General features: G+C 35.4%; 1 protein-coding gene across 3 annotated transcripts; it reads right to left on the reverse strand.

The window, feature by feature from the left end:
- Nucleotides 1-769: 769 nt before the first annotated feature.
- On the reverse strand, nt 770-25,358 carry LOC120328764 (uncharacterized). 3 transcript variants are annotated; one of them, XM_078114584.1, is made up of 15 exons: nt 22,042-25,358; nt 21,074-21,243; nt 19,121-19,240; nt 18,526-18,649; nt 17,860-17,951; nt 12,375-12,537; nt 11,133-11,320; nt 8,048-8,109; nt 7,153-7,249; nt 5,957-6,127; nt 5,433-5,551; nt 4,513-4,607; nt 3,770-3,941; nt 3,368-3,453; nt 770-3,239 (listed from the first exon to the last, which is right to left on the reverse strand). In XM_078114584.1, exons 1-15 carry the CDS (start codon nt 22,100-22,102, stop codon nt 3,136-3,138), a joined length of 1,824 nt encoding a protein of 607 aa, XP_077970710.1. In that variant the 5' UTR covers nt 22,103-25,358; the 3' UTR covers nt 770-3,135. The 3 variants fall into 3 exon arrangements, with proteins under 3 accessions (XP_077970710.1, XP_077970712.1, XP_077970711.1); XM_078114585.1 differs by having other exon boundaries at nt 771-3,239; nt 5,969-6,127; nt 21,981-22,057; XM_078114586.1 differs by lacking the exon at nt 5,957-6,127 and having other exon boundaries at nt 21,981-22,057.
- Between the last annotated feature and the right edge of the window lie 788 nt (nt 25,359-26,146).

Below are 26,146 nucleotides of genomic sequence, written 5' to 3' on the forward strand. Positions count from 1 at the left end.
TTTCGATTTGTATATGCTTGTATTCTTTTTTTCCAGTACCCCCTTTCTTCTATTGTTGTATTAATTTGAATTTCAATTGAATACATGTCATGATCCTAAAATATATTAGGCTCACAATTATAATTAATAATATGTGTTGCACTTATTGGTCAACATATCCGATCAAGCCTATCTTGTGTTGTATTATTACGCCATGTATAAAATTATTAGAATTTATCAACATTCCAGATGAATCGATTAAAATATTGCATTTTAGCAGTTTATTCAGTAACCTAGGAACGTATTCTTTTTTTGTTTTGGTATTTTGGGACGGGTATTCGGTCTCTGTGACTGTCGTGCATACAGTTTGCATCTCCTTCTAAACTTATTGATAAATTAGAATCTATGAATTGATATGAGTTATCATCAAAGTTATTCTGTGTTTTCATGTTTGTTCAACAAGGAGAATATATATTTCCTATATAAATTTACTCTCTATAAATTTTCAATTCAGCAATCAACATTCTTACATTGTATCCCATTTAAGATTATCATATTTTTCTTCACATAGTTTTGACTGAAACAAAATTGCCACTCCCTTTGAATTTGATGATTCTGAATTCCACAGGGATTTCCCCACCTCCATTATTTACCCCATCTATTTTTTCTATATCAAGAGTACTATGAGTTTCTTGCAAAAGTATGATATCAGCCTTGTTTTAATAATTCTTTAAATACTTATTTTCTTTTATCGTTATAATATATACCTAATACCATTGGCATTGATCAACATTATGTTGATGGATAATAGTATATTGATTAAAAAGTTCATTTAATTTGAAAATGATTCTATTCACGCATGATTGACAAAACAGCTATAATTGGTTACTATAATTCAGTGAAGCGTCGCGGGCCGGATTATATTGCTCCGCGGGTCGGATCCGGCCCGCGGGCCGTAGGTGGCCGACCCCTGCATGAAAAGCTTTAAAACGGTCTTACTACTTACTGAATACAGCGCGAAACACCGCAAAGGGCGCAAAACACCGCAAAACAGAGGGAAACAGCGCAAAACAGTGTGGAAACAGCGCAAAACAGAGGGAAACAGTGTGAAGCAGAAATAAATTTTGCAATGAGTTCGGGGCACCTTGTTTTGAGTTGGTGTACCACGGCAGCAAATTAAAAACCCCAAACCAACGTATGTAGCCAGTAATGCTGTACAAGGACTTTGATGCTGTAATGGCAGGTCTGCCCCTGCTGGTGACACATTTTGGGTACCATAATTTAGAACATTTTCCATATGGATATGGTTGGCTTTGGGGTTAGGTAAAAAGGGACCTCCAGAAGTATGTGCACCAAGATGGCGCACAACCTGAAAATAGTATGTGTGTGTGTGTGTGTAGCGGATTCAGGTTGTGCGACATATTGCTGCACATACTTCTGGAGCACCAAAAAGGTAGATAAAATTTCGCATGATGACCTATAATCCGGTACATAACCTTGTAAATATGCCGGAAATAGCGCCATAAAACCACGGCGTGAGGCGCCGTGGTTCTTTCGTGGCAGGAGGTGGTAATGACTGCGTCTCCTGTTTTGCGCTGTTTTCCTCTGTTTTGCGCTGGTTTCCTTCTGTTTCGCGCTGTTTTCCTCTCTTTTGCGCTGTTTCGCGCTATTTTGCGCTGTTTCGCGCTTTTTTGCGCTGTTTTGCGGTGTTTCGCGCTGTATTCAGTAAGTAGTAAGACCCGCTTTAAAACAGTAAAGTTCTTCTTCTTTAAAAAAGGGGTAATGTTTCTGATCTTGGAAACTGTAGGCCTATCAGTCTTCTTCCGTCGTTACCCAAAATCCTTGGAAAAATAATGTATAGCAAGATGTCAAATCATTTTGAAAGCAATAATCTTTTCTACTCGCATTAGTTTGGTTCCCGCAAGTTACACTCCCACTGCTATGGCTGCTAATATCTTGGTACATAAATTAACAAATGCGTTTGAAGGAAAGCAACATGCTCTTGAAATATTCCTAAAGCTTTTGACACCATTGACCATTCTATCCTTTTAATTAAGCTTTATCACAATGGAATAAGAGAGATTCCACTCAATTGGATCCTGAGCGACAGGCAAGACAAAAAAACAAGGCGTACAAGTCTTTTTGTGTGAAATTAGCTATGTGTTAATAGTTTTGAAGCAATCAAACACCAAACCTCAAGAAAAATTTATTTCTTGTTGACGGTTCATGACTAAAAGTTGGGACACTCCTCACCGGCACATTGTATTTTCATGAGAATGTTGAACAACTATAGTAATCCTGTTATAGTTCCTGCAACTGCTAATTACAAGTGGTTAGGCGTGCTGTGGAGCTATTTTATACCTCCTTCAAATTATAATTAGTCTTGTTTCAATCCAATCTTGTGAAAACATTCGTATCAATATATATATATATATATATATATATTTTGTTTGCTTTATCATATGGTAACTGACATAGCCTACTTGGATGGTATTTTCTATGAATAGCTGTTTACATTCTGACAATTGCATGGCCAAGCTTCCTTTCTTGGTGCGGGGTCATTTTTATTACAAATATATGGCTTTTGTTTTCTGCTTGAGTAGTGATATATCCTGATATATTCGGTCATCGTTATGAAAATAAACAAGGAATTCGATGATCGGAGAAACATCCGTACGCATTTATTTGCGCGCATTCATTTCGTACAAAGGCCCGTGCAAGCAACCATCGATAAGGGAGAAACTATCTTTTGGGAAGGTTTGTCACCCAATTTCTTACATATTATGATTTCTACTATCTTTCTGCCACAATGCGTTGACTAAGGATCATGCATTTCAACAAACTCTGTTTTGTTTTTTAAATTAAAGTTAGTAAATCACAGTTTGGTTCGGTTCATTAATTGAATATTTATAACTTGAAAGCATGGATAGAATCAACGCGCAATTTGTTTAAAGCAGGGGTCGGCAATCTACGGCTCACGGGATAGAGCGTCAACAATAAAAATTATACTTTGAAACAAATTGATAATTATCTACTCTTAAAATGTTTCACAAATTTACAAAAAAAAAGTTTGAGTGAAGTCTTTGCTTATTACAACTAGAAAGAGGAATGAAAAGTTTTCTAGTTATTCAAAATGTCGCTTTTCCTTAATGTTTTCTAACGGTAAAAAATTAATATTGATGACGAGATATCATCCTGCGAATGCGCATGTCCAGTTGCATCGTCGTTATCTATGGTGTCGCCGCTTTTTCCCGCCCAGCCTAGGCAACAAAAATTTAATTGTAGGGTAAAAAAAACTACTGAATGATTCTAATGCAGTAATTTCATATAGATACAAGTATTACATACACATCGTCATTAATCTGATAATGCACGTTGATCGAGTTACCTGTAAAATCGCTGCAAGTTCCAAACTTATTCAAGCTGTTTGCAAGTCCTCCAATGCAGATATGCTGAGGTGAATTCACTTTCATTCTAAGTAAAAAAAATTAATTTGAATGAAACACGCAATAAACTAAATATCAGATATATATTGCAGTGGAAAACATATAAAACGCAATTCTTAAAGATATAAAGTTTTCACAAAGTCTGTGAAATGTAAAATGTAGCCTACTGCATGCACTACCAATCAGCTATCAAGATCTGATACATATCATATTGTTGTTACGTTCCACCCGATATGTTATTTCCATTTCATACAAAGCTAAGACATAGCGAACAACATGTTTACTGAGTGGCAATATACAATGAATTCTCTAAAACAGGTAGGCAAAACAGTGAATAAGATTACCTGTCTCCAGGGCATATGGCATTTGGGTATCCATTATCAGCATAGGCTCGAAACTGTAGATAACCAGGTTCAACATATTTCTTGAAGTTTGGCGGAATCATATTCATGATATCGGTATCACTTCCTTTATCGAATGTTATCGGAGCGAGCAGTCCATCCTGAACAGCTTTTCCTGAATACACAATCGAAAGATAAATGACACAACCTTGGCTAATAGTAATATTACAAATTTATTAAAGCAACATTAAAAAACGTTCCTCCTTGTAAAACCAGCAATGAAATAAAAAAGATTGCCTAATTTGTTCATAAATAAAAATAGCGCTCCAGACGTATGTGCGCACAACCTGATACCCCAAACCTGATACACATACTATGTTCAGGTTGGGTGCCATCTTGGAGCACATACTTCGGGAGCACCATAAGAATACACAGGTCCTTGAAGAATATTTTTGGTGGCGCCAATGCTCATTATTCTACCTTCAGATAACAACAGAAGGATAACTATAAATAATTTGTAATTGCAAGTTTTGTAGCAAAAGGTCTTCAGAACAATGTTTGGGAAATCAATACAACTATAAAAGGAATATTGGGAACTGAGTTATCGAATTTCAGAAGGATAGCGCTTTTGAGAAAAATCGAGTTGCCTAATGTTAATGCTTACTTATCTCTGAGAGCAAGCGCAGAATTGTGCGATAAGTCTACGCTGCTATCGTTTACAATTAAAATGAAAAACCAACACTCACTCGGACCAAATAAATCCTCCAATGGCATGAATATATCCAGAATATAAGTTGACAGATCATCAAGATGCGATTTTTCAATTTTCTTTCCATTTTTCCTGTAAACAATTAGGCGCTTCAAAAGTATGTGTACCAGTATGGAGGTAATTAATTTTGTTTGCCTTCTTTATACATCAAGTTGTGTAAAGGGACGGAAGCTTATGGGCAAGGATATTCACTTGGCTAACACAAGCAGTTCCCAAACCCGTAGTAGATCTAAAATCATGACGTAACATGGTACCAAGAGGTACAACTGGGACACTTGGTACAAGTGGGACCAGTGGGAAACGTCATTTTGGAGACACCCTCTTTTCAGTACATTGTGTATGGAGTAGGCTATTCTGATGCGTAAAACTAATTTGAGGTAGCCTACTGTTTTCCAGCCGATAAACATGGGCTTTCCGCGTTATCTCTTTGACGAAAAGCATACCCGGACATCCCTGGAATGCATCCAGGCTCGTTTTTACCCCAAGCGCTTGAGTTGTTTGTTCTAGATCTTTTACTTCCTCAAAGTTAGTTGGTCATACACAGTTAAAAAAGGTTTGGCAAGTGATGAGATTGGAGCGTTATGATATAAACTCACATTAGTTTCTCCCTTTTTTGCGAGTGAATGCGCGTTTGAACATAACGTCGAAAACATAAATTTTGGTATCCAGCTCATGAACATTCCCACACAATCGTGATTAACTGATTTGGGCCAGCAGGATAAATTAATTAATTTTTACATTATGACGTAATTTCATGTGCGGCTACTCGTGAGATATATTCGCGATTCAAATATCTGAATTGTTCACAACTTGGTATGTTATGTTTCTGCACACCCAATCACTTTGATAGCTTTTTCGAAAAATGAAATATTCAGTTATGCATTTCAATATTTCTACCTTGTCAATAAAAGATAACCTATGACGACATTTGCAGGTTTTCCAGAGAATTGAACTCTTGTATTATATTGACTTCGAAATAATTTTCGTAACTCCGTTGGTTTTACAGAATTCCAATACTGCGAATATAAAATTAAAAAAAGAGTGGTGAGTGAATCACAATTATATTTAAACTATCTAAATACAAACACACACACAAACATGTGTTATGTATATAGCAATGTAATATATAGTAACATAACATATATAAATAAAATCCTTTTCAGCTAAGATGTATTTTATGTAGGTGGTTGATACAGAACTATCCCGAAAGCATGCTGGAATAAACTTTCCAAAATACGGGCACTATGAATTTTCACATAACATCAATTACAACATATGGAATAGATTGTGATCAAACGATGCACGTGTGAAGCATTGATGATATTTTCATCACCTATTCTCAGTGTAGTTTGAATTTTTTTGATCTCGCTCATGACACCATGTCATAATTTAGTAGGCTACTTTTTATCAATTTAAAATACCTCATAAATTACCTTTTCGCTGTGAACAACAAAGAAATATTCCCCAAGCTCTGGATACGTACTTGCAGTTGAATAAGCTATGGGTGTTAGATAATCCAATTGGAAGCTGCCCTTTGTTAAACTACCTTTAACACTGATGAACCGATTAGAATTGATGCGATTTGTGTTTGTCTGAAACAAACAAAAATCTCACAGTATCACCCTTAATCTATTTTTCTTCAGAGCTTCTCTGTTTTATATAGAATTCAAGCCGCATATATTGCAATTAGCAATCAGTTTTACTTGCTATATTTCTTCGATGCTGATATCTTATGACTGATTGTCATGTGAGATAATTAGGATGCTATTATCAATGACGGAATATAAATAAAGAAAAATGCAACTTTTAAGTTTGTCTCGGGGACAAAAATATATAGACGTGGCAAAATTAAATATTTCACTCCGGGTAACGCTGGCAACTTCATTACACATTAAAATTATAACAAGTACACGATCAATAAAATCTGTTACACTCATGGCTGTACAAACTTTGTTTTTGAGCTTTTTTATTCGTGATAATCCTTAATTTAAAATACTTAGCCAAACTATGAAAAACAATCTAATGTGGAATGTTACTACTTACTATGTATTTTAATGTCATTTAACCCCTTTGTAGTAATGCCATGTTGAATTCAATGAAATAGGTCATTTTCCCTATTTCCCTGAAAATAAATTATTTCGGCAAGCAAAGCCTCAAGCAAAGTTTCTTTGTAACGACCAATCTTGAACGTATTTCCGACGTCCGTCCGAGATTTGAGTGAATCTAATATTTTGATGCTCTTTTCGTTGGATTACTGTTTTGGATTTCACCTGTATAGCTTGTATTAAGTTTTAAGTGTATATTTCAATTTTCCTTCCTTGGATTTTATTTTGATCAAACAACTTTGCAATATACGAAGATTTGGTATCACAATGCTTGTTTGCTTATTGACCTCTGAAGGAGTCAGTGGGATTACTCCGCTAAACTACGTTTAATAGTACTGGGTTAGAACACGCAAACTAGGGCGATAGTACCCCAACAATGAACGGGGCCGTTTAGTTTGAAAAAAACGCTCATATATATATATATATATAAATATATATGTGTCTGTCAAAGAAATGAAATGAAGAAACCCAAGTATATTCGTAAACTGGCAAAACTATGATCTCAGACTCACGTTTATTCTCAAATTTTTTCTTCCATCTTTGTTCTTAAATGCCAACGCAAAAATGAATGGCTCCGTTTCGGCACTATTTCCGGTTGAATCACCAATTCTGAGCCACAAATAATATACAAAATACAAATAATATTAAATTTGAGAGGTGCGGAAAGTTCTATATCTAACCTTCCATCGCGTCTTTTCGAAAAATTTGCTCGTTTCCTTTTTGCAATGTCGTGATAATCACCGAAACCGTTCTTGTCTTTTTGATAGGCACTAGACGGCCGCAGAAAATGGGCATCGTGCGTCCCACGTGAGGACTAGCATTTAATTTAGCTTTCGAAAAGTAGTGTATTGGATCTATGCGATGCGCATCATGTTAGTGTAGCTAAATTGCGAATCCCGCAACTAAATAACCGGCAGTGTTAGATTATTGTAATCATAAGCTGATGGCCATGGAATAAGTATGCCCCATAAACTTTACTTATTCATGCAGTTAGTTAGGTGTGGGCCTATTACCAACATACGGACGACAGTTCTGAGGATCACAATATACTAAAGCCAATTTTTTTTTTATTAAAACCCAATATTTTCTTGGATATGAAGTTCCCAGCTGTTAGGTTTATTATAATAAAATACGATGACTTACGGTGCGCTCACACATAAAACGCAAAACCTGAATTTTAGAGCTCTCCATAGCATAATGCTACAGAATGGATAGACTCCAAGAGTAGAGCACAGAATAAAAGACGTCCGTCATTTATATATTTTAATGGAACTATTGACGCTGTTGAAAAAAATAGCATTTTGCTCAATTGATGTTTAATTAATTCAATGAGTCATACTATTTCAACCGCTAATTAACTATATTGAAATACGATAGAATTAGATGGTACCAACAATCAGTACATACGTGAATTTTTTTCCATATGTAACAACAAGAGATTGAAAAGGACTATCCACATAGACCGACACCTGGAAACAAAATATAGTTTGAATAAAATCAATGAGAAGCTTCAAGATTACTAAAATCGTGAATTAAAATTGTGGAAAACGTTTGAGTATAAAACCGCGATGAGGTCGTTGGCGATTGCTAACTTTGAACGTTGGGATATGCGAATAATCAAACCTAGCCAAGATAAATTGTACAACCCGAACGAATAAAAAGCACGAGCCATCTACAAATGCTATGACTGTTTCACAGTCCCTTGCAGACCAGATTTCTATCGTAGCTGAATTCTAAGTAAGGTTTTTATGAGATGATTCCCATCTTTGCAGCAAGATAATAAAGTATTTCAATAATTTGTATTGTTCGCATGTTTCGTAAGAGGATTAGGCTTGCACGTAATTTACGGATTTACGGAATTACGTAATTATTTGGAGTTACGGAAGGGAAGTTACGAATTACGTAAAGTCGTAATTATTGCATTGAAACGAGCTTTCTTCAAAGCAGTCAATTTCGTCGATTGCGAAAATGAAAGCTCAACAAGTAGAAGAAGTTAGAGTTCCGGTATTCGCAGCCGTTTTTCTCTCTCTTGTTACGTAGGTGAAGGAAGGCATGACGCGTTGCCATTTACTAACCTATTATCAATTTATCTGGCGTGGCCAATGTAAATTATTAACGTAGTTAATGGGGCAAGAACTGAGTAGGGCCGTTTGACGCCAACACACTTGGTTTTAACTTCTCCCGCAACTTAACCGTAGATAAGGGATAGAATTGCGTTGAGACCGATTGACGCCAACACACCTGGTTTCAACTTCTCTCGCATCTTATCTAGCATGGCCATGGCCAATGTACATATAACCGTAGATAGGGGGAAGAATTGTGTTAAGACAGATGGACGCTAACACGCCCGGTTTCAACTTCTTCGGGTGAAATGACTAATGAACGCAGGAGATCAATCTATCAAACATGGTCTATCAAACATTTGTATCCATTTTACTTTTATTTATTATTTACTTGTTCCAATTTTCCGTTACTTATGGTATATATGTTCCGTTTCTATTTTATTCTATTTTATAGTCACGCGTTTGAATAGTGGGAATTCCCCACCAAGTGTGGATTAGCAATGCTTAACCATTCTTTATTGTTAATATCGACACTTGATATATGAACATGGAATATCATATTACTATTTTATTCTATTTTATAGTCACGCGTTTGAATAGTGGGAATTCCCCACCAAGTGTGGATTAGCAATGCTTAACCATTCTTTATTGTTAATATCGACACTTGATATATGAACATGGAATATCATATTATTTTTGGCTGTTTCATTTCAGACTTGGGGTATAAACAGGAAAATATCCATAACCTTTCAACACGACTATCTTGTGAAATTTAACGAAGAGCTTTCGCGACGAATTGGAACCAAATAAGCGAAAAGAGCGATTGATCACTCGCGCCAATACCTCGCCATGATAATTAATGTCGCGCTTATCAAATAGCAATATGACGACAAAAGAGAGATTGCGTAATGAACCAAAACGACGGATTCCTCGCGGACCGTTGAAAATTTAACTGCTATCATATATAAATAAATATGAGCCTGTGTGTTTATTCTGTGCGAGATCCATTTTCTATTACAAAATCTTGATGTTCTGTTAACGGTTTTATCGTTATATATCAGTCCGGACTTGGCCTTGCTCATGATGTTTTTCACAATTCCTCTCAATATTTCGGCCATATATGATTAACTGTCTTACCAAATGCGGCAACTTATTTTGATTTATCGTCGACTTGAATACCACCGGCACTCGACCAAACTTTTGTCAATCTTGGCCGATAGGATCGCCGACTTGAGTTAGCAAATAAATGTTGTGAGTGTAAAATAAATGTCACAAAATGCATTGTTTTGCGATATAACTTTGTATTTTCGGAGAAGGCATGTCATATAAGTTCGGTATTTAAATTATACGCAAATAAATAATATTTGATCTAAATTTATCGCAAATAATGTTATAAACATTCAGTCCGCGAAATGATTGAATGTAAAATGAAGCATGGTAATAGGAATATCGTCAATAAGTCGACATCAATAATTATTATTATAAAAATGCTAACAAGGCAGTAATGTCGGATAATGCAGAAAACGCTGCAAAAACAAGTCTTCGTCGCGAGGAAATCGTTGTTGGTTAATAAATTAGAAACCCGTAATTTTTATTCAGTACTCAGGTGGTTTTAAAAAACTATCGTTTCCATAAATATCCGTATACCAGTGTCGGTAATGATAAAATAAAATTGATCGCATAAAAATGGGACGGTTAATTTGCGAAGGTGATAAAGAAAAACCAAAGCTAACACAAAAGATAAAAATCAGAATAAAATTAATTTGAATTCACTCCTTGATAGTTGTCTTTAACATCTGCCGCCGGTGTGTAGTACTGCCAAGAATAGGAAAACCCAACTTCAATGTCCCATTCGGAAAAAAAGTGGATTCAATTGGTTGTTACGATAGGTTTAAATGCGTGGAAAAATATCGCAATTACGGGGTCATTACGTAATTGATTTTGCCGTAATTACGGAATTGATTTTTGTCAATTACGTGCAAGCCTAAAGAGGATAGGGACCAAAACAACCAGTCGAATTTATAATTTTTGAATAAAGAATCACGAATTTAATAAGTCTGGACTAACACTCCATCTACTGAGCCAATGCGGACTACAGAGGCAGGACTATAGTATTTGGGTCTGTCCAATGTTCAAATTCACAATGTTTTAGAACTGATATCCGTGTGCTACTATACAAATTTATACGATTATTTTAGTATTTGATCAATTCTTTAGCCTGGAACTGAGATTCGAATAATTTTTAAGGTTTGCAGACCAGCAGATCACGATTTACTGTTTACAATGATATTATTAACTTAATCCCTCTAACTTGATAATGCTACAATCCAACATATTCTCTGCTTTTTATCAGGATGCTTACCCATAACAAAAATCCTTAATAAGTTTGAAAATATATTTTCAAAAATTCAATATAAAAGCAATCTCACCTGGTTTCCATAATACTGGTACAAACTGTTGCTCCCGCCCCTCATGCTGCCACTCTGGGCAGAGTGATATAAATTTTTGTATGAAAACCAATCTGGTATTTTGTTTTTCATGTGAGTCGCATGACCAATCAAAACATCAAGCACCCTGTCCGTGTCATCTCCTGATTGACTTAGTTTTTCTGGGTAAACTGAAATAAGATAGGATATCTCATTCTAAATTACCAATTCAAATAGAAGTAACTGGTATGAAGAGATCACAACCATTGACAATCTGAATGTTAGATTTCACCTCGCACGCCTCACACTTTTGACCATTTATATTTCTCTATTATCTCAACAATCTCAATCTCAATTTCCTGTTGACAGTGACTCATTATTGCGCCATAGTGAAGACGTAGGGAGTGAAACTTTTTCCCCGGGTTTTGAGATAACGCTTTCTGATTCTTTGTTCTATACGGCACTGTGGAATTGTTAAAGTGTCGTTTAATATTGAGATTTGTCTTGAATTTATTTTACCATAGGGGTGCGCGTTTCGTGAAATATGTCATATAAATTTAGGTATAAAGTTAGGTACTATTAAGTATTGGCTATTATTGCTTGTTACTGTGAATTTTATTTTATCATTCTTTCATTGTTTATTTATAATAGTTCATCCGTGTCGTTATAAATTAGTTTTATCGTTGGTCTTCAAGTTTCTATGCTGTAGCAACATTTTACTCTTATGTGGAGCTTGATGAATATAGTTCGAGCTGGGAGATCGCGCATAATTCTTCAAGGCGGGTGCGGGTGCAAATAAAGAAATAGGACTCCACTACAACAACGTGGATCGGAATTCACGTTCCAACTTTATACTGAATATAAAACTACTGTTGTTGTCCATTGTAATTTCGGACATGGCCATTTTGGATAACCTGGCGATATTTGATGGAAGTCTGAAGTTTATTCAAAAGGCATCAATGTCTGTTGAACCTGAATCTCGGTAAAATGATGTGAATACACAGTAAGTAGTATAGCAGTATCAAAAAGATACTTTTTTATATTCAACAAATCTAACATTGCAGTTATTTTTGTATACCAAAGTTTGTCCACTCAAATTCTTGTCGATTTTTTTGAAGGGTTTGCAGTCATCTGAAGCATATCCACTGCGCAACCATAAATAGGCTAGATCATTTTTCTTCCCACTAGATAAATCATATTTATAAAAAAGAAATATGGCATTATGAAAAAATAAATAAAATTTACCAGCATCAAATTGCAACGGATACATCTCTCCAAACAGTGATTTTAAATTCCCACCAGTTGTGTGTAGAAAATGATCCGTTGTTCTGTATCGGAGTGTTGCTCTCATTTCCATCGTTCTGTTTGATGGTTCTGGTGGGACGTGCCATATCATTACGTCCTTTGCCTGGAAATGTTTGTAATGGAATGAATTAGCCTTCAACATATCAATAATTACTTGTGTGTAAGATGGTTAGAATTTAGCCAATAAAAACACGTTGAACGTTGTTGAAGTAATTTACTGTTGTAGACACGGAATACAGGAGATGGTTAAGACATGACGACATCGAGAGACGATACGACACTTATCAAGACGATCTTTAATACCTTCCCCCCAAATATCCCTAAAAGAAAATATAATCATCTAGACCAGTGGTTCCCAAACTTTTTGTACCATCGCCCCCCTAAAGTAGTTTATATAACTTCATCGCCCCCCAGCACTGCAGAAAAATGTGAAGTCAGAAACGAATATATTACAGACCAAATAAGAAGACACATCATATATCATAGTGTTTTTTAATGAGATGGATATGCTTGGTGTTCTTCAGCGAGTTTTATTTATTAGGTGACATTTTCGTCAGACACAATCTTAAATCACCCGTTTACTGGTAAAAAGGCGATTTCGCTGTTTTGATAGCAATAGTAGCACGGCTGAAAACCCCTTTTGTACCATATAAGAGGTCGGAAATGAAAGAATCCAGGGTTCTACCTTCTCAAAAACCGCCGTGTGCCTACCTTATTACATTTAACTCCCCAAATTCACCCCATTTCACATTAAAATAATGAAAACAAAGTTAATTTTCCCAAACTTTTGATAATGATTTTCGTACACCTCATTCATCCCTACAGCCTGATGACCTGCAACAAAATACATGATATATAACGATCTTCGGTGAAATTCACTCTCGATTTCTCATCCTACCATGGCCTCCAGTCCGATCACCATTCCATAGAATTAATCAGCCATTTGTTTTTGATTCGTGGACTCGGATGTGGAAAAAGCTGTTTCCGACTATCGGCTGCGGCCCAGAGGTCGGCAAATTTTATGTCGCTCGCGGGACAAAATTAAGGGTTGCTAGTCTTTTGCGGGTCGCATATACTTTCTGAAAGTTAAAAACGGAACAGCGCGCGAAAACTGCGACAATTCATGAACTCAACGTCGTCGTCGTCCTTTTAAAAATTATTACAATGACATTTGATGTGACACTGCCTTGTTGCTGCATCACGCTTGATAGCTTTACGACGCCAAGGAACAGTTTCTAAATGGGCATCACTAATCCTAGTTCTTTGCTTGTTGGACACGTTTAGTGGACATAACGATCGTTTTGTTGTTCTTGTTGTTTTTTGACACTTTTTTGACACCTAGTGGAAATATTAAAAAACCGCTTTTCTCTTTGATCACTGGACCAATTGCTTTGAAATTTTTAATGGTTTAAGATAAAATTTTTCCCCAGAAGGCTGTTACTTTTATTCATTTTAAATATTTCTGTTAGCTCTGTGAGATTTGTTTTTGTTTGCTATGACGTCATTGAACTTTCTGCGGAAATAATTCTTACAAACATTAAGCAGTGATGAATCTCTCGAATAGAATATGAATTTTATTTCGTTATTGCATTGCAATATATTTGAATATTTACTGCGATTTTGAACCCCTGCACTCAGCATCAACTTTTCTGCGTGTTACCATTTGTCTAATTATAATTGAATTGTAGGCTCGTTAAACGAGTAGCAGCTGTTCACTAAATTGTTAGGATAAAATATAATTTAGTCTAAAGGTGTCTCACGATTAGTTCTGTTACGTAAAAAATGTAGTTTGCTCCTCGAGCGCAGATTATAAATAAAATTGATTTATCGTCAAAACCGCCTTTTTGTTTGTATATTGGATGTTTTCCCGGACATAGACTTCCTTTTTTACTTCGTGACATTGGCCAATCGGCAAGATGCAAAATAAACGTAACAATGCCCCCTTTCGCATCCGCTCAGACGCTTTTCTCGCTCAGACAGATTTTTAGGCTTGGTCGTAAACATTACCTCGATTTCTCGGTTTTTGGATTATATTTGTTTTTAGTTGTGTTTCGGAAATTTAACAAAAAATCAAATAATTTAATGATCACTTTGTCTTCCTAGGAGTTTCAGTTTGATTGCAGTAATCAAAAATTAGAGTAGAAATAGCTGTGATAGACTAGGCTAAAATTTTTTACCGGTAATTTCAAAAAAAAAATTGTTGAATGGTATGAATTAGAACGATAGTTTGAAATACCCCATTTTACAGACGACAACTGGCGAAACCACTCTTAAAATAAGCACCGAAAATTTTAAAATGGTAAAGTTAGGAAGAATTTCCCGGGGTCAAAGGTCGGGGAAACGTCCATTCAGTGAAGCGTCCCGGGCCAGATTATTTTACTCCGGCCGTATTTTGTTGACCACTGGGATACGCAAACTACCGTGTCTTACGGCGGAGACGAGTCCAGCAATCCTTTCGCGTGTGATAATCGCACACGTGATTCAAACCTACGAAAGCACGAAGAGTACCGTAATAAAGTGCCCGATGTACCGAACAAAACCAGGTTTCGCGAAATCGCCCCCTTCGACTTTTTCGCCCCCCTCTGTATCGTTTTCGCCCACCGGGGGGCGATATTGCCCACTTTGGGAATCACTGATCTAGACTAGCGTTTTCCAAACTGTGTTCCGTGGAACACTAGTGTCTTCGAAGTGTTCCGTGGAAAAGAAATCCAAATTACGTCTAAAATGGTCGCCATGGCGATCTATGGAACGTGAAGTTGTCGCCCAACTGACCTTTCGATATTGTGTCACCGTCGGCAAAAAAGTAGACTAACTAGGGTGGAGTAGTAGCATTGTCGTTAACCGTCGACCTAACTTGTTGATTGTCAAGTTTATTATCAAATTCACAGCAATCCTTTTGGCTTTGCTATAGGCAAACAAGTATGTGTAGGGAATAAGGGCAAATAGTTAATTCTTCTACCTCCATCTCTGCCTGGTTTAACATTGAAATGCTAAGAAAATTACTCATTTTCGCTAAACTCTATTCAGTAATGTAGATAAATAAAGTGCAGGTCGCGAAATTGCGCAAATACTTCTATCTCCATTAGACGCAGCGCTGGATTAACCATTAAACAATATAAGCACGTGCTTAGGGCACCAAGCAAAGAGGGGCACCACAGAATTTTAGAGCAGAATTTATAGTTTAGACTTAGAGCAGGAATATAGTTTATCGGTGTTTATGAAAATATTACGAGTTCACCAGACGACTCAAACTTCAAAATGTTCGCTTATTTTTCGTCTTCAAGTATCATATTAACTTCTTTATTAAAAATAAACACTGAAATTTGTTTATTGGACACAGAGATGTGCCTATGAGTCGTTTTCGTAAATTGTTGTTGTTTTTTCTTCCTAGTATTCTCCTTGTTGCTGCATTTTTGTTTTAAAAATATTTATTTTCTCTTCAGCAATTGGATTCAATTGGACCAATGAACTATTTGCACAATGTGGCGGTTCCACGATCGCATTTTAACGATCTAGTGGTCAGCGAAGTCGGGAGTTTTTTTGATAAGGTAGACCAGGGTGATCCAAACTCTGTCATGCTGATACATTCCGTGCGACCCACAGAACAATTTCAGCGCATATTTGTATCTAATAGAAGAACGTTTTTGAGTTTTTTTTTCTTAGCTATTCCAACTAGGGTTGGGATCCCGAGATTCAAACCCTTTTTTCTAACGCTATGTGCCTTTATTTTAGTAAAACACTCATCTGTTTTCAAGCATGTGACAGTAGTGACGCAAAGCCGACTTAATGCCGCGCAATCCAGTTTTTTAGCTAGGTTCCTAATACCAACTTAGACGGGCTTGGTTGTTATTTGACGATGGCACTAAGCTTGGTCACACTGCAAGTTTTTATATTAGGCCCTACTCAAATATAACAATTCGTAATAAAATGAGTGTCACAAGAAAGGTGAAATAAGGAAAACACAGCGGAAACGTATTTCCTTGCTCATCACACGGTGTCTGGTTTGATTTTAAGTAATATCTGCAACAAAAGAATATAATTTGAAGCGACATTAAATGCGAGATGCGGAAAATACAACGGTAATTCTCGGTAATTAATTTTAATATAACTGAAGGTTTCATATATCTTCTTTAAAAGAACGCCACCCATGCAACATAATAATAGTCTGATTAGAACGGTAAACTCTCTTTGTTTATTAAAATTAAAGTAAGTAAACTCGCGATATTTCGATCACTTTTAGGTTTTCTCTGACTTGCGGCCCGCGAGACCTCTAAAAAATTTTTGCGATCCTTCAACCTAGCAACCACCCTGAGGTAGACTACTAGGTACCGGTATAAATTCAAACTACAGTTGTGACTTGTATCCTTTGGTATTTCAATTCACGGTGAGACTGGAAGCATGAATCTGTATTGTCACACTCCCTCAGGATTTGAACTCAACCGATATATCGGCCCGATAGTGCGTGTTTGCCGATATATCATATTGGCAGTAAACGGCCGATATATACCGTATATCGGCTATATATAACAGTTGAAAAACCTAAAAATAATCGTTAAAGTTGTTTTATTTACTGTTGGTTGTGATTATTTTTAATGGATAATACTCTTATGTGGTTTATTGTTTTTATAATTAAATTACACATAAGGGGCACCAAAGTCTTCAGTGCTTAGGGCACCAAAGGGGCATAATCCGCCCCTGATTAGACGTAGCATTAGGGGCAAACACTACGTAATGGAAATTAAACGACATTCAGAATTGATTCATTTAAATTAAGAAACAATAAAACATTTATAACACATGCAATATGTAAAATATTCAATCATATTTTAGGTATGTAAGACAATTCTGTTAGTTTCCGCGGCGCATTTGTCTCGCCACGAAAACACATTGCGCACCGCTACATTACACCGCTACATAAAAAGTTTAAGTGTTCCGTGGCCGAAAAGGTTTGGGAAACGCTGATCTAGACAACTATTACCTGAATCACACATCATTTTATACCGATAAGATAAGGTCACAAACCGGAGCGTTGGGGATTCAAGAAAGAGCTATACTACGCGAACAAACGTGATACCCAAACAAGTTAAATCAGACAAGTTTGGCATGAAATGAAGGATCCGGTTAAGCCTACTAAAGTCTGAAAAATCTAACCCTTTCCAAGATACTTTGATCTTCAACAACAAAAATTTGAAACCTATTGTTGGAGGGAAAGGGAAAAGGGCAAGTCAACAATATCAACGACAAATCAAGGGACAAGGATCTTCTTCATATACAATAAAACAACTCTGGGGTCATGTCACATGAAAACATATTTCTATTATAGCTCAATAAATCCAATCGTTTTTTTAAATTTGACTAAATACTTTTTGAACTCATAGTGAATGATTAAAAGCACACTAAAAACAGTAATCAATATAATACTTACCTTAGAAGAAAAGTATGCAGAATTTTTGTAATCATCATCAGTGCAGTTCATGACATCACCAAACACTTTTTTGTTTGCCCAGGCGGTTTCAACTGAAGTTATTATTATGTATAATTTTATTTGAATTTTTTTTTTGTTAATTCTGTATGCTATATACAATGAGTTGGTTAATTATAACGGAATGGTAAAATGGCCTTCCTACACTTGCAGCAAGTCGGAAAAATCTTCAGATAAATATGTTGCTTTCAATGCTCAGCTATGGTGGGTTGTGTATAGGCTTTGTTTAAACTTAATTATAATATTGAAAATGTGTTCGTTTTATATCATAATAATTCAAATTTTTCTGCAAAGCTTTTGTTATGATAAATTTCTTAGTAGGGGCTTCCCTATACTATGTGGTAATAATAGTTTTCTGATGCTAATTAGCTTCATAGCTTCTGACATGTATATCACGAGTAACTTACATGTGGCTTTCTTTTTGAACAATTTTCAACCCCAATTCAGTTAGTAATTGATTACTCAATTAAATATAATTAATCTAATAATTATTAGATTGATTTATTTTGATTACCAATATGTAGAGTTGTTAGAAATTTCAAACTGGGTATACCATATATGCTGAAATTTATTTATATATATATATACATATATATATTATGACTTCACCATATTCGCCAGATGAAAAGGTTGTCCAACGATCATCAATATCACATTTGCCCATTATATCTTTTTCATGTACACTGGCAACCAATGTCCACCCTCCTCCGTCAGTCGACATATCGCAGTAAGTCTGAAATAACGATGCTTAGATGTTTGTTATAGTAATTATTAGCTTTAACTGGAACGTTATTTTTCTTCCTAATACACCTTGGCCTAATTCTCTAGTTATACATGGCATAGTTGTTTACTATAACAAATTGCATAGCCTTTGGCTCCAAATATTTAGGCATTGATACGGTGCCACACCACCGTACAACGTTATATGAGCACTCAATCACCGGGTTATCGCATTTGTTAAAAACGATCTCTATCAACTACATAAAACTCAAAGTGAAATTAGAAAATAATGTAGTCTTTCACTAATATTTTTATCTGAATAAAACTTTGGCCAACGATTGAAAAAAGCATACTTTTGTCTTGGCAAAAACAGCAACAAGTAACAATCCATAAGTTAACTTCGATAGCACTTAAAAAAAGGCAAAATAACGCAATATATATACCGGTATATTACAATGAATTTCGATATTATATCAATGTCTACCTCAATTGGTTTGAAATCATCATCAGGTTTAATGTGATAAAATCCACTTGCTGTTTTCCCGTTATCTCTCAAGTGCATGCAAGATCTAATTTTTGGTGTGGGTGGTGGCATCTTTTCCGTCTAAAAAGTTTTCAAATAGTAAGCTACTGTTTTCAATTTAACTCCAAAAGATTATTGGGGTGTTGGTATTTAGCTAGAAAGCTGAAATTCAAACAGTTGATCTTTTCACAAGATATCTTTACTGTGTTCTTCACCTTACTCGTGACTGAGTTAGGAAAAATAATTGGTGGGTGGGGGTGGCCAACACTTCGATCGACCGGTCGATCGCCAATTCTCGAGTAGTCGATCGCGTCTGATTTTAAGTGAACTTATGAAAAACCCCAAAAAATTGCCCTGGACCAGTTTCATACAGCCTGTTGTGTGTTTCAAAACAAGTAGAATACAGTAATGTACGCCAAATACACATGCGGTATTTGAGTTTGGGAAAGCCCGATTGAGCATATTATTACATACCAAATGAAATTTTCGCCGCTGCCAATGTTCAGAAATGAACTTGCCGAATACCGTGTGTCTGGGAATATCTGAGAAACGATCGTACTATGTATGACTTCTGTAGTATGCGAAAGTTGTTGTCCTACTCCAAGAGTAGTGTGGAAAAGTATATTATGCAACGGTAACAATGGTATCAGAATGCCCATTTTTTCCTAATTCCAAGCGAGTGACGAATCGGACTAGGGAATTGGGAAATGTAACATTTATGGTTTTGAGAATATTTATTTTTTGCTGCTCAGATAGTATATACATGGATACTTGCCAAGTGTTTTTAAGGAATTTTCAACACTCACGATTCAGGCCTTAGATCTGAATTGTGTGATTTGAATGATTCTTAAAAATGATGAAAGCGTACACCAGGTACAATTACATAATCAAATTTACAAATCAAATATAACACAAAAATACAAATTTTTGCTGCAGTTTTATTAAAAATGCACCCCACGGCGCCGAACTTTTTGGAGCGGTGAAATTTTTTGTATGCGTATGTTTAGTTATCTGTATATCCAGTACTCATTGGTTTTTGTGTATGACCTTCTTACCGATCAGTCGATCGCAAGCTATTTTGAAGATTTTAGTCGATCGCGTTCTAAAGCAGGTTGGCCATCACTAACCTACAGACAGCATCATTGCCTGTCGACGTTTTCAGTGATGGAAACTTCAGTCGTGGCTTTTTAGAAGCGTATAAGTTCTATTTGTCGAGATGCCGCTATAACAGGGGTGAGCAACATACGGCCCGCGGGCTGGATCCGGCTCGCGACGAGATTTTGACCGGCCCGCTGACTGTATCCAACCACACCCTGTAATGTGGTTCGACGCATCATTCCTGAAAGCATCATTTCAGCGATTTGCTTGACAGATTTCATGACGTCGGGCTCTGATTACCATTTCACGAGTGTAATTATGTCGATGATAATAGACGCGACAAGTCGTAAACAGCAAGCCGCAGTGCGTCGTTACAACGAAATTGAAGATGGATTCTATGTAATATTCTCGTTTACAATTTAACCAACCATGTCTGTTTGCGTAAAATATTAAATAATCTAAGTTTAAAGTATTGTATTAATTCGATTCATATCGACTATTTTCTGTTTTTCTAAGTATCTGCTCGAGGAATTTACTAAATTCTTCACGTGCCACAGTTAGTTCACCACTGGTTTACATTAATGCTAGCAGAAAGCAAGTCAAAAGATATCAAGTCCTAGAAAACAGAAATCATTGAAGGTAAATAGGTGTTTTTATGAAAAGCGTATGTGATGACATGTTGTAGATAAAAACACATCGGCCACGATCACCAATTTTCAAGGTATCACATATATGAAAACAACAAAAATTTAAGCTTATGAACGTAATTATTCAGTTTTATTTTGTATATAAATCATGCCATTCACTTTGAAATACCTCTGATCCGGCATTCATCATAACCAAAAGTACAATGAGTAGGACAATTATGATCACTGCCATAATGATTTCTATTATCAATCGTCTTTTGTTGGTTGACTTGTATGGTGGAGGTTCTTGTTGGTAAGAGGAACGAGGAGTAGGCGTTGGTGGAGACAATCGAGCTATACCTAAATAAAATTAAATAAATAAACTATTTATTAATGGCAGTAAAACAAGTTCAGTGCATGCATTTATTTTAAATTTAGAATGAGCTTATTTTTTGGCTAAAAAGGTATAAATACAACAGTATGTTTATGGAAGAGATATTTTAGAAGCGAATAAGATGAATATAACGCGAATTGACATTCGGGCTTATGCGAATCATTACATAACATGAAGAAATGAAAATCACTGAGTAATTTTGAATTTTCCAACGCTTGCGCACTAATGAACCGAAAAATTGGCATAATTGGACTGATTTTATAACTATTCTGGATGTAATCAATTCGAAATGAAAGTAGTGTGAATATTCTGATTTTATGTATATGCTTGTTAGGACAGCACGATTTGTTCTACATTCATTAAGCTCTATCAAAAAAATTCAAAGAAACTGTTTTATGTATAAAAAAAATCTTCATACCAAGTGCTATGAATTTTTAATAAATATATATTTAAAAATAAATGAAACATATGCGAACTGGCTAAACTTTGAATCAGTTTTTATTAGCCAGAACAGAGAATTGTCGGAGAGAAGAGGAAATACATGAATATCAAAAAGTATATTTAAGATTCTAATCATTTAGCGATGTCTATATAAAGATTATATGGATATACTAATATATATATATATAAAAAAACAAGACCATTATATAAATTAGACTTGTAACGATAGATGAATAACTAAGCACTCAGATATACAACTCACAACTCTTTCCATGGCAATGAAGAACCTGTGTTTTCATAAGTGTATAATTTATTCTGCTCACCGTCATCTATTGTGTAAAGACCGTCATCTATTTCGTACTCTTTGTCAGGAATTCCATTCATATTGCTTGGGAAGATTATGAGACAATTATATGATTTTCTATTTATTTATTTGTAATTGAAGAAGAAGTATATCGATGAATAAACGTACAAGATTCAAATAATTGTCAAAAATTTATTAAACTTTGTGTCTGCCCATTCCTGTAACTAACTCATATGGTCAGGATCGGGACATATGAATTTCAACTTCAATATGGAATCACCTGGCTTATCGTAGACCCGTGAAAACATGATGATAATAGATGTAAACTAACACGATACGGCTGGATTTACCAACAGGCAAGGCTTTGGGTTTTAAAGTGTTTTTCATTTTTAATCAGTTCTTAATTTTTCATGGCGTGTTCCAAAACTCAACAGTTTATAATTTTTAAGAAGTTAATTTGTTTCATTTCACATTTTTTCATTCAAAATATTCCCGTTTAAAGAAGGTTAAAAATAACAGCCGAATGAATGAATTTATAAAATGTCATGTTTCACACACAATTTATTCATTACGTCATAAAACAGTTGTATGTATTGGTACTATGACGTCATAATGTCATAAAACCTTTGTATGTATTGGTACTATGACGTCATAATAAATTTATAAAACTTTTATGGCGTCAATGTTGAACGAGACCTAACAAATAGAATTGCCTGCTGATGACTTTCATTGACCTGAAAATCCGGTCCTGACGGTTGTCATGCGCGACAGAAACATTCTTATTCTCATTGAAGCTGCACTGACTTTTCTATTACGAGATAATATGTCTTGTGTCGTCCATATAAATATTAGAAAACACCGTTTTTTCATAGTTAACTTAATATAGTCCCCACGCTGTTTTTGTCTTTGTTCATTTATGTTACACAGTTCTCTCGTTACGCTTGAGTGATGCGTCATGGTATTCTCTCAACGCGATTTTGTGGCGCGTGTAGTCCTCAGCTATCTGGCTGTAACCGATGTTTAATGGGGATGTAGGTTATCGGACTGATATGAAGTCGTTATATATTGTTTGAATGTCTTGTGCACTTGACAGAAATCGATTGCTTCTGCGAGCAAAACTTATAAAATAACATCTTGAGACAAATTGATTTCTGTTACCAAATTTTAATTCCCAGTCATCTTGGTTATACATACCACGTGTGCCAACTATTTTAATTTATCGTCGACTAAATTACCGCCCAACACTCGACCAGGCGTGTATCGCGTTTGGGCGATAAGAACGATTTTATCAGCTACTCGAAATCCAAGATATATGTATTTTATTGGCAGCGGAAAATAAATGTAACAAAACGCATTGTTTTGCGGTATAACTTCGTATTTTCGGAAACCGGGTGTAGTGAAAGGTAAAATTTTATCTAAATTAATTGCAAATAATGTTTTATTGTCCAACGTCGGGTACTCAGATGCCACGACCCCCTACTTTATCCTAATGCATCAATATATATTTTCATTTATTTCAACCAACAAAACTCCTCTAAATACGCAAATAAATTCGAACTGAAATCCTCTTCCGTAAGCTTCAAAATATAGCAAACTGATGACGTAGTAACGCATCACTCATGCGTAGCGAACCGGCCGTGAAGGGGCACTGATGGCGATTTGGGCAATGAGGGGGCGCTGGCTGTCAAACTGGGCGATTGGGGGCCGCTGACAACAATTCAGGCAGATGTGATATTATCTGTCATTTTAATTTACTCTTATGTTTTGGTTCAACCTAGTTTGTTTGTGATTTCGGTGTCTGAAGTTTCTCGCTCGACGTAAAATATTATGTCTTTTAAAATTCGTATTTTTTTTTAATAATACTATAGTCTGTCACATGAAATACGCTTCTTTCACCATGCCATCCTATGGTGTCAAGCACGTTTCATTGTTCTGTTCTGAATTATTCCCTTATTTTACTATCAAGTTCCAAAGTGCTTAAATCGGTAGTTAAAGTACAATGCCTTTGAAAAATTTAGTTTTGTTAGGAGGAACACGTGAGATTCGGGCCATCTGATTGAAATGACATGTGTGGTTGACTTTGTTTAATATCGGTTTATCATCTGTGTTTCGTAAGTTGAAAAGGTGAAACAAGAAGAGCAGTTAAATGCTTTTCTAACTGATTTTCTTGTTATAGTTGAACTACGTATGCCTGAAGAAGTCTGACCTCGGTCAGATGAAACGTTACGGAAATATATTTGTGTTAGTGTGCAGCAAGACTCTTGAATCACTTTCAAGATATTTTCTAGGTGTCTTATATTTCAATCTAGATGTTTTTCGAGGTCAATCTAAATGTTTTTCGTCGGGCAAATGTTCATTTTTAAATTTAGGGTAAAATACAAATAGCTAAAATACACCACGACAAAACCTAAGGATCGTCATAATAACAATGCTTCATGCCTATATGTGCTTTGCTTCTTTGTGTAGATAGATCAGTGTGCTTTATATTTAACTTGCCGTAATGGTGATGCGCCATATTGAGCGGAGATTTACAGTATCGATTCTCAAGTCGACATGGTGTGTAGATTATTTGAAATCCATTCATTTTTCAATACTGACAATCGATTCTGGCATCTGCTCGATAAGTCGAAGTCCCGATATTTGTTTGAACTTGCGCTAATTCACATAGATCTATTATCATATTGTCCCTTTAATTTATCTGAATCTGAACACCTCCATCTCCCAGTTTCTAGAATTCCTACCCGCAAACGAGAGTCAGTTATCGAATGGATTCAGTCTTCCACAGAACATTATTTAATAAACTGAACTCAACTGGTATCCCCATATCAAGAACCATAATGAAGTCATGGAGACACATATCTGTGACTGATAACAATCAAGTTCAATTTTATTTCGCATAAAAAACGAAAGAAGTACCATCGATAGAATGGTGGGATAAATGTTCATCCTGCACTAGACGCAATGTAATATAATTGACTTTTAACAAACTTTGGCAGCAAATATTTATGTACAAGCATTGGTTTAAATATAGTGTGTTCGATATATATCACATGCATTCAATAAAAAATAATATCATTTTAAATTCAATAGTACAATAAAAATGTCATGTACAAAGATATGTACTAAGATTAAGTTGTTAAGTTTCTGATATACACATTTTAGAATCATTTATTCAAATTTATAGAAGATTCACAATGTGAAGTGGAATAAATAATATCTGCTGAGATGGCATCTGAAAGGAAACAATGAGAAAATTATCACACTACTAAATAGAATAATAGAACATAAAATTTCAAATGATGTCTAATCTAGGATTATGCTTATATATATATATATATATATATATATATGGGTACCATTTTTCAAATATATATAAATAAAATTTGATGAAATTTGTGTTATAAATTTGTTTTTCGAATGTGTAATGCAGGGCTACTCAACTATTGTTATCGAAGATCCGCATACAAAACTTCAAAATTATTTGGGTCTGGTCTTTCCAGAAATTATATTTCGGTATCCTAAAACGCGCACTTCCTCGGCCGGATAACGATTATTTGCTAATCAAGATTGTTTGTTATGGTTCTTTTCATATATATATATTCAAAACTATAAATGTCATTTTATAAAAGGAAACTTCAAAAGTGGGGATATTGATCCAAAATAAAGAATTAGGTGCGGTCCGAATCAAATACTTGGAAGGGTTAGACAGCGGTCCGCCAGTTTAGTATCCAAGGTGTGTTGTATGAGTGTTTTGATACAGGTTTAATACATTCATTAATATCATCCTACAAAATCGACTGTTTGAGCCGAGCTCAGATATTCTAAATACAATGGGCAATGGTTTGATTAAACACAATTTCTAAACTTGGAAAAAGCTATGGGGCAAAACCAAACCTATATAAATAAATGTAAGAGTATCAAATATTTGATTAAGCTAACATAACAATACAAAAAGTGTTTATACCAAAACCACACAATAACACACATTCTAGACAAAACTAGACAGCAATATTTTCAACTCAAAAACTATGTTGGCAATATTAAACATTTTAAATGCTCCTATACAAAATTGCAATCTAGATGTTTTTCGAGGTCAATTTAGATGTTTTTCGTCGGGCAAAAGT

This window comes from Styela clava, chromosome 7 (genome assembly GCF_964204865.1).
Source record: "Styela clava chromosome 7, kaStyClav1.hap1.2, whole genome shotgun sequence".
Classification (NCBI taxonomy): Eukaryota; Metazoa; Chordata; class Ascidiacea; order Stolidobranchia; family Styelidae; genus Styela; species Styela clava.

Excerpts from the sequence above, each read along its gene's own strand:
- LOC120328764 (XM_078114584.1), bottom strand. The coding sequence starts at position 22,102 with ATGAATGGAATTCCTGACAAAGAGTACGAAATAGATGACGGTCTTTAC. Across the intron at positions 12,538-17,859 it reads CTGCATACTTTTCTTCTAAG|GCAAAGGACGTAATGATATG; the intron begins GTAAGTATTATA and ends AAACATTTCCAG. Across the intron at positions 5,552-5,956 it reads GCGAAAAGGTAATTTATGAG|TATTGGAATTCTGTAAAACC; the intron begins GTATTTTAAATT and ends TTATATTCGCAG.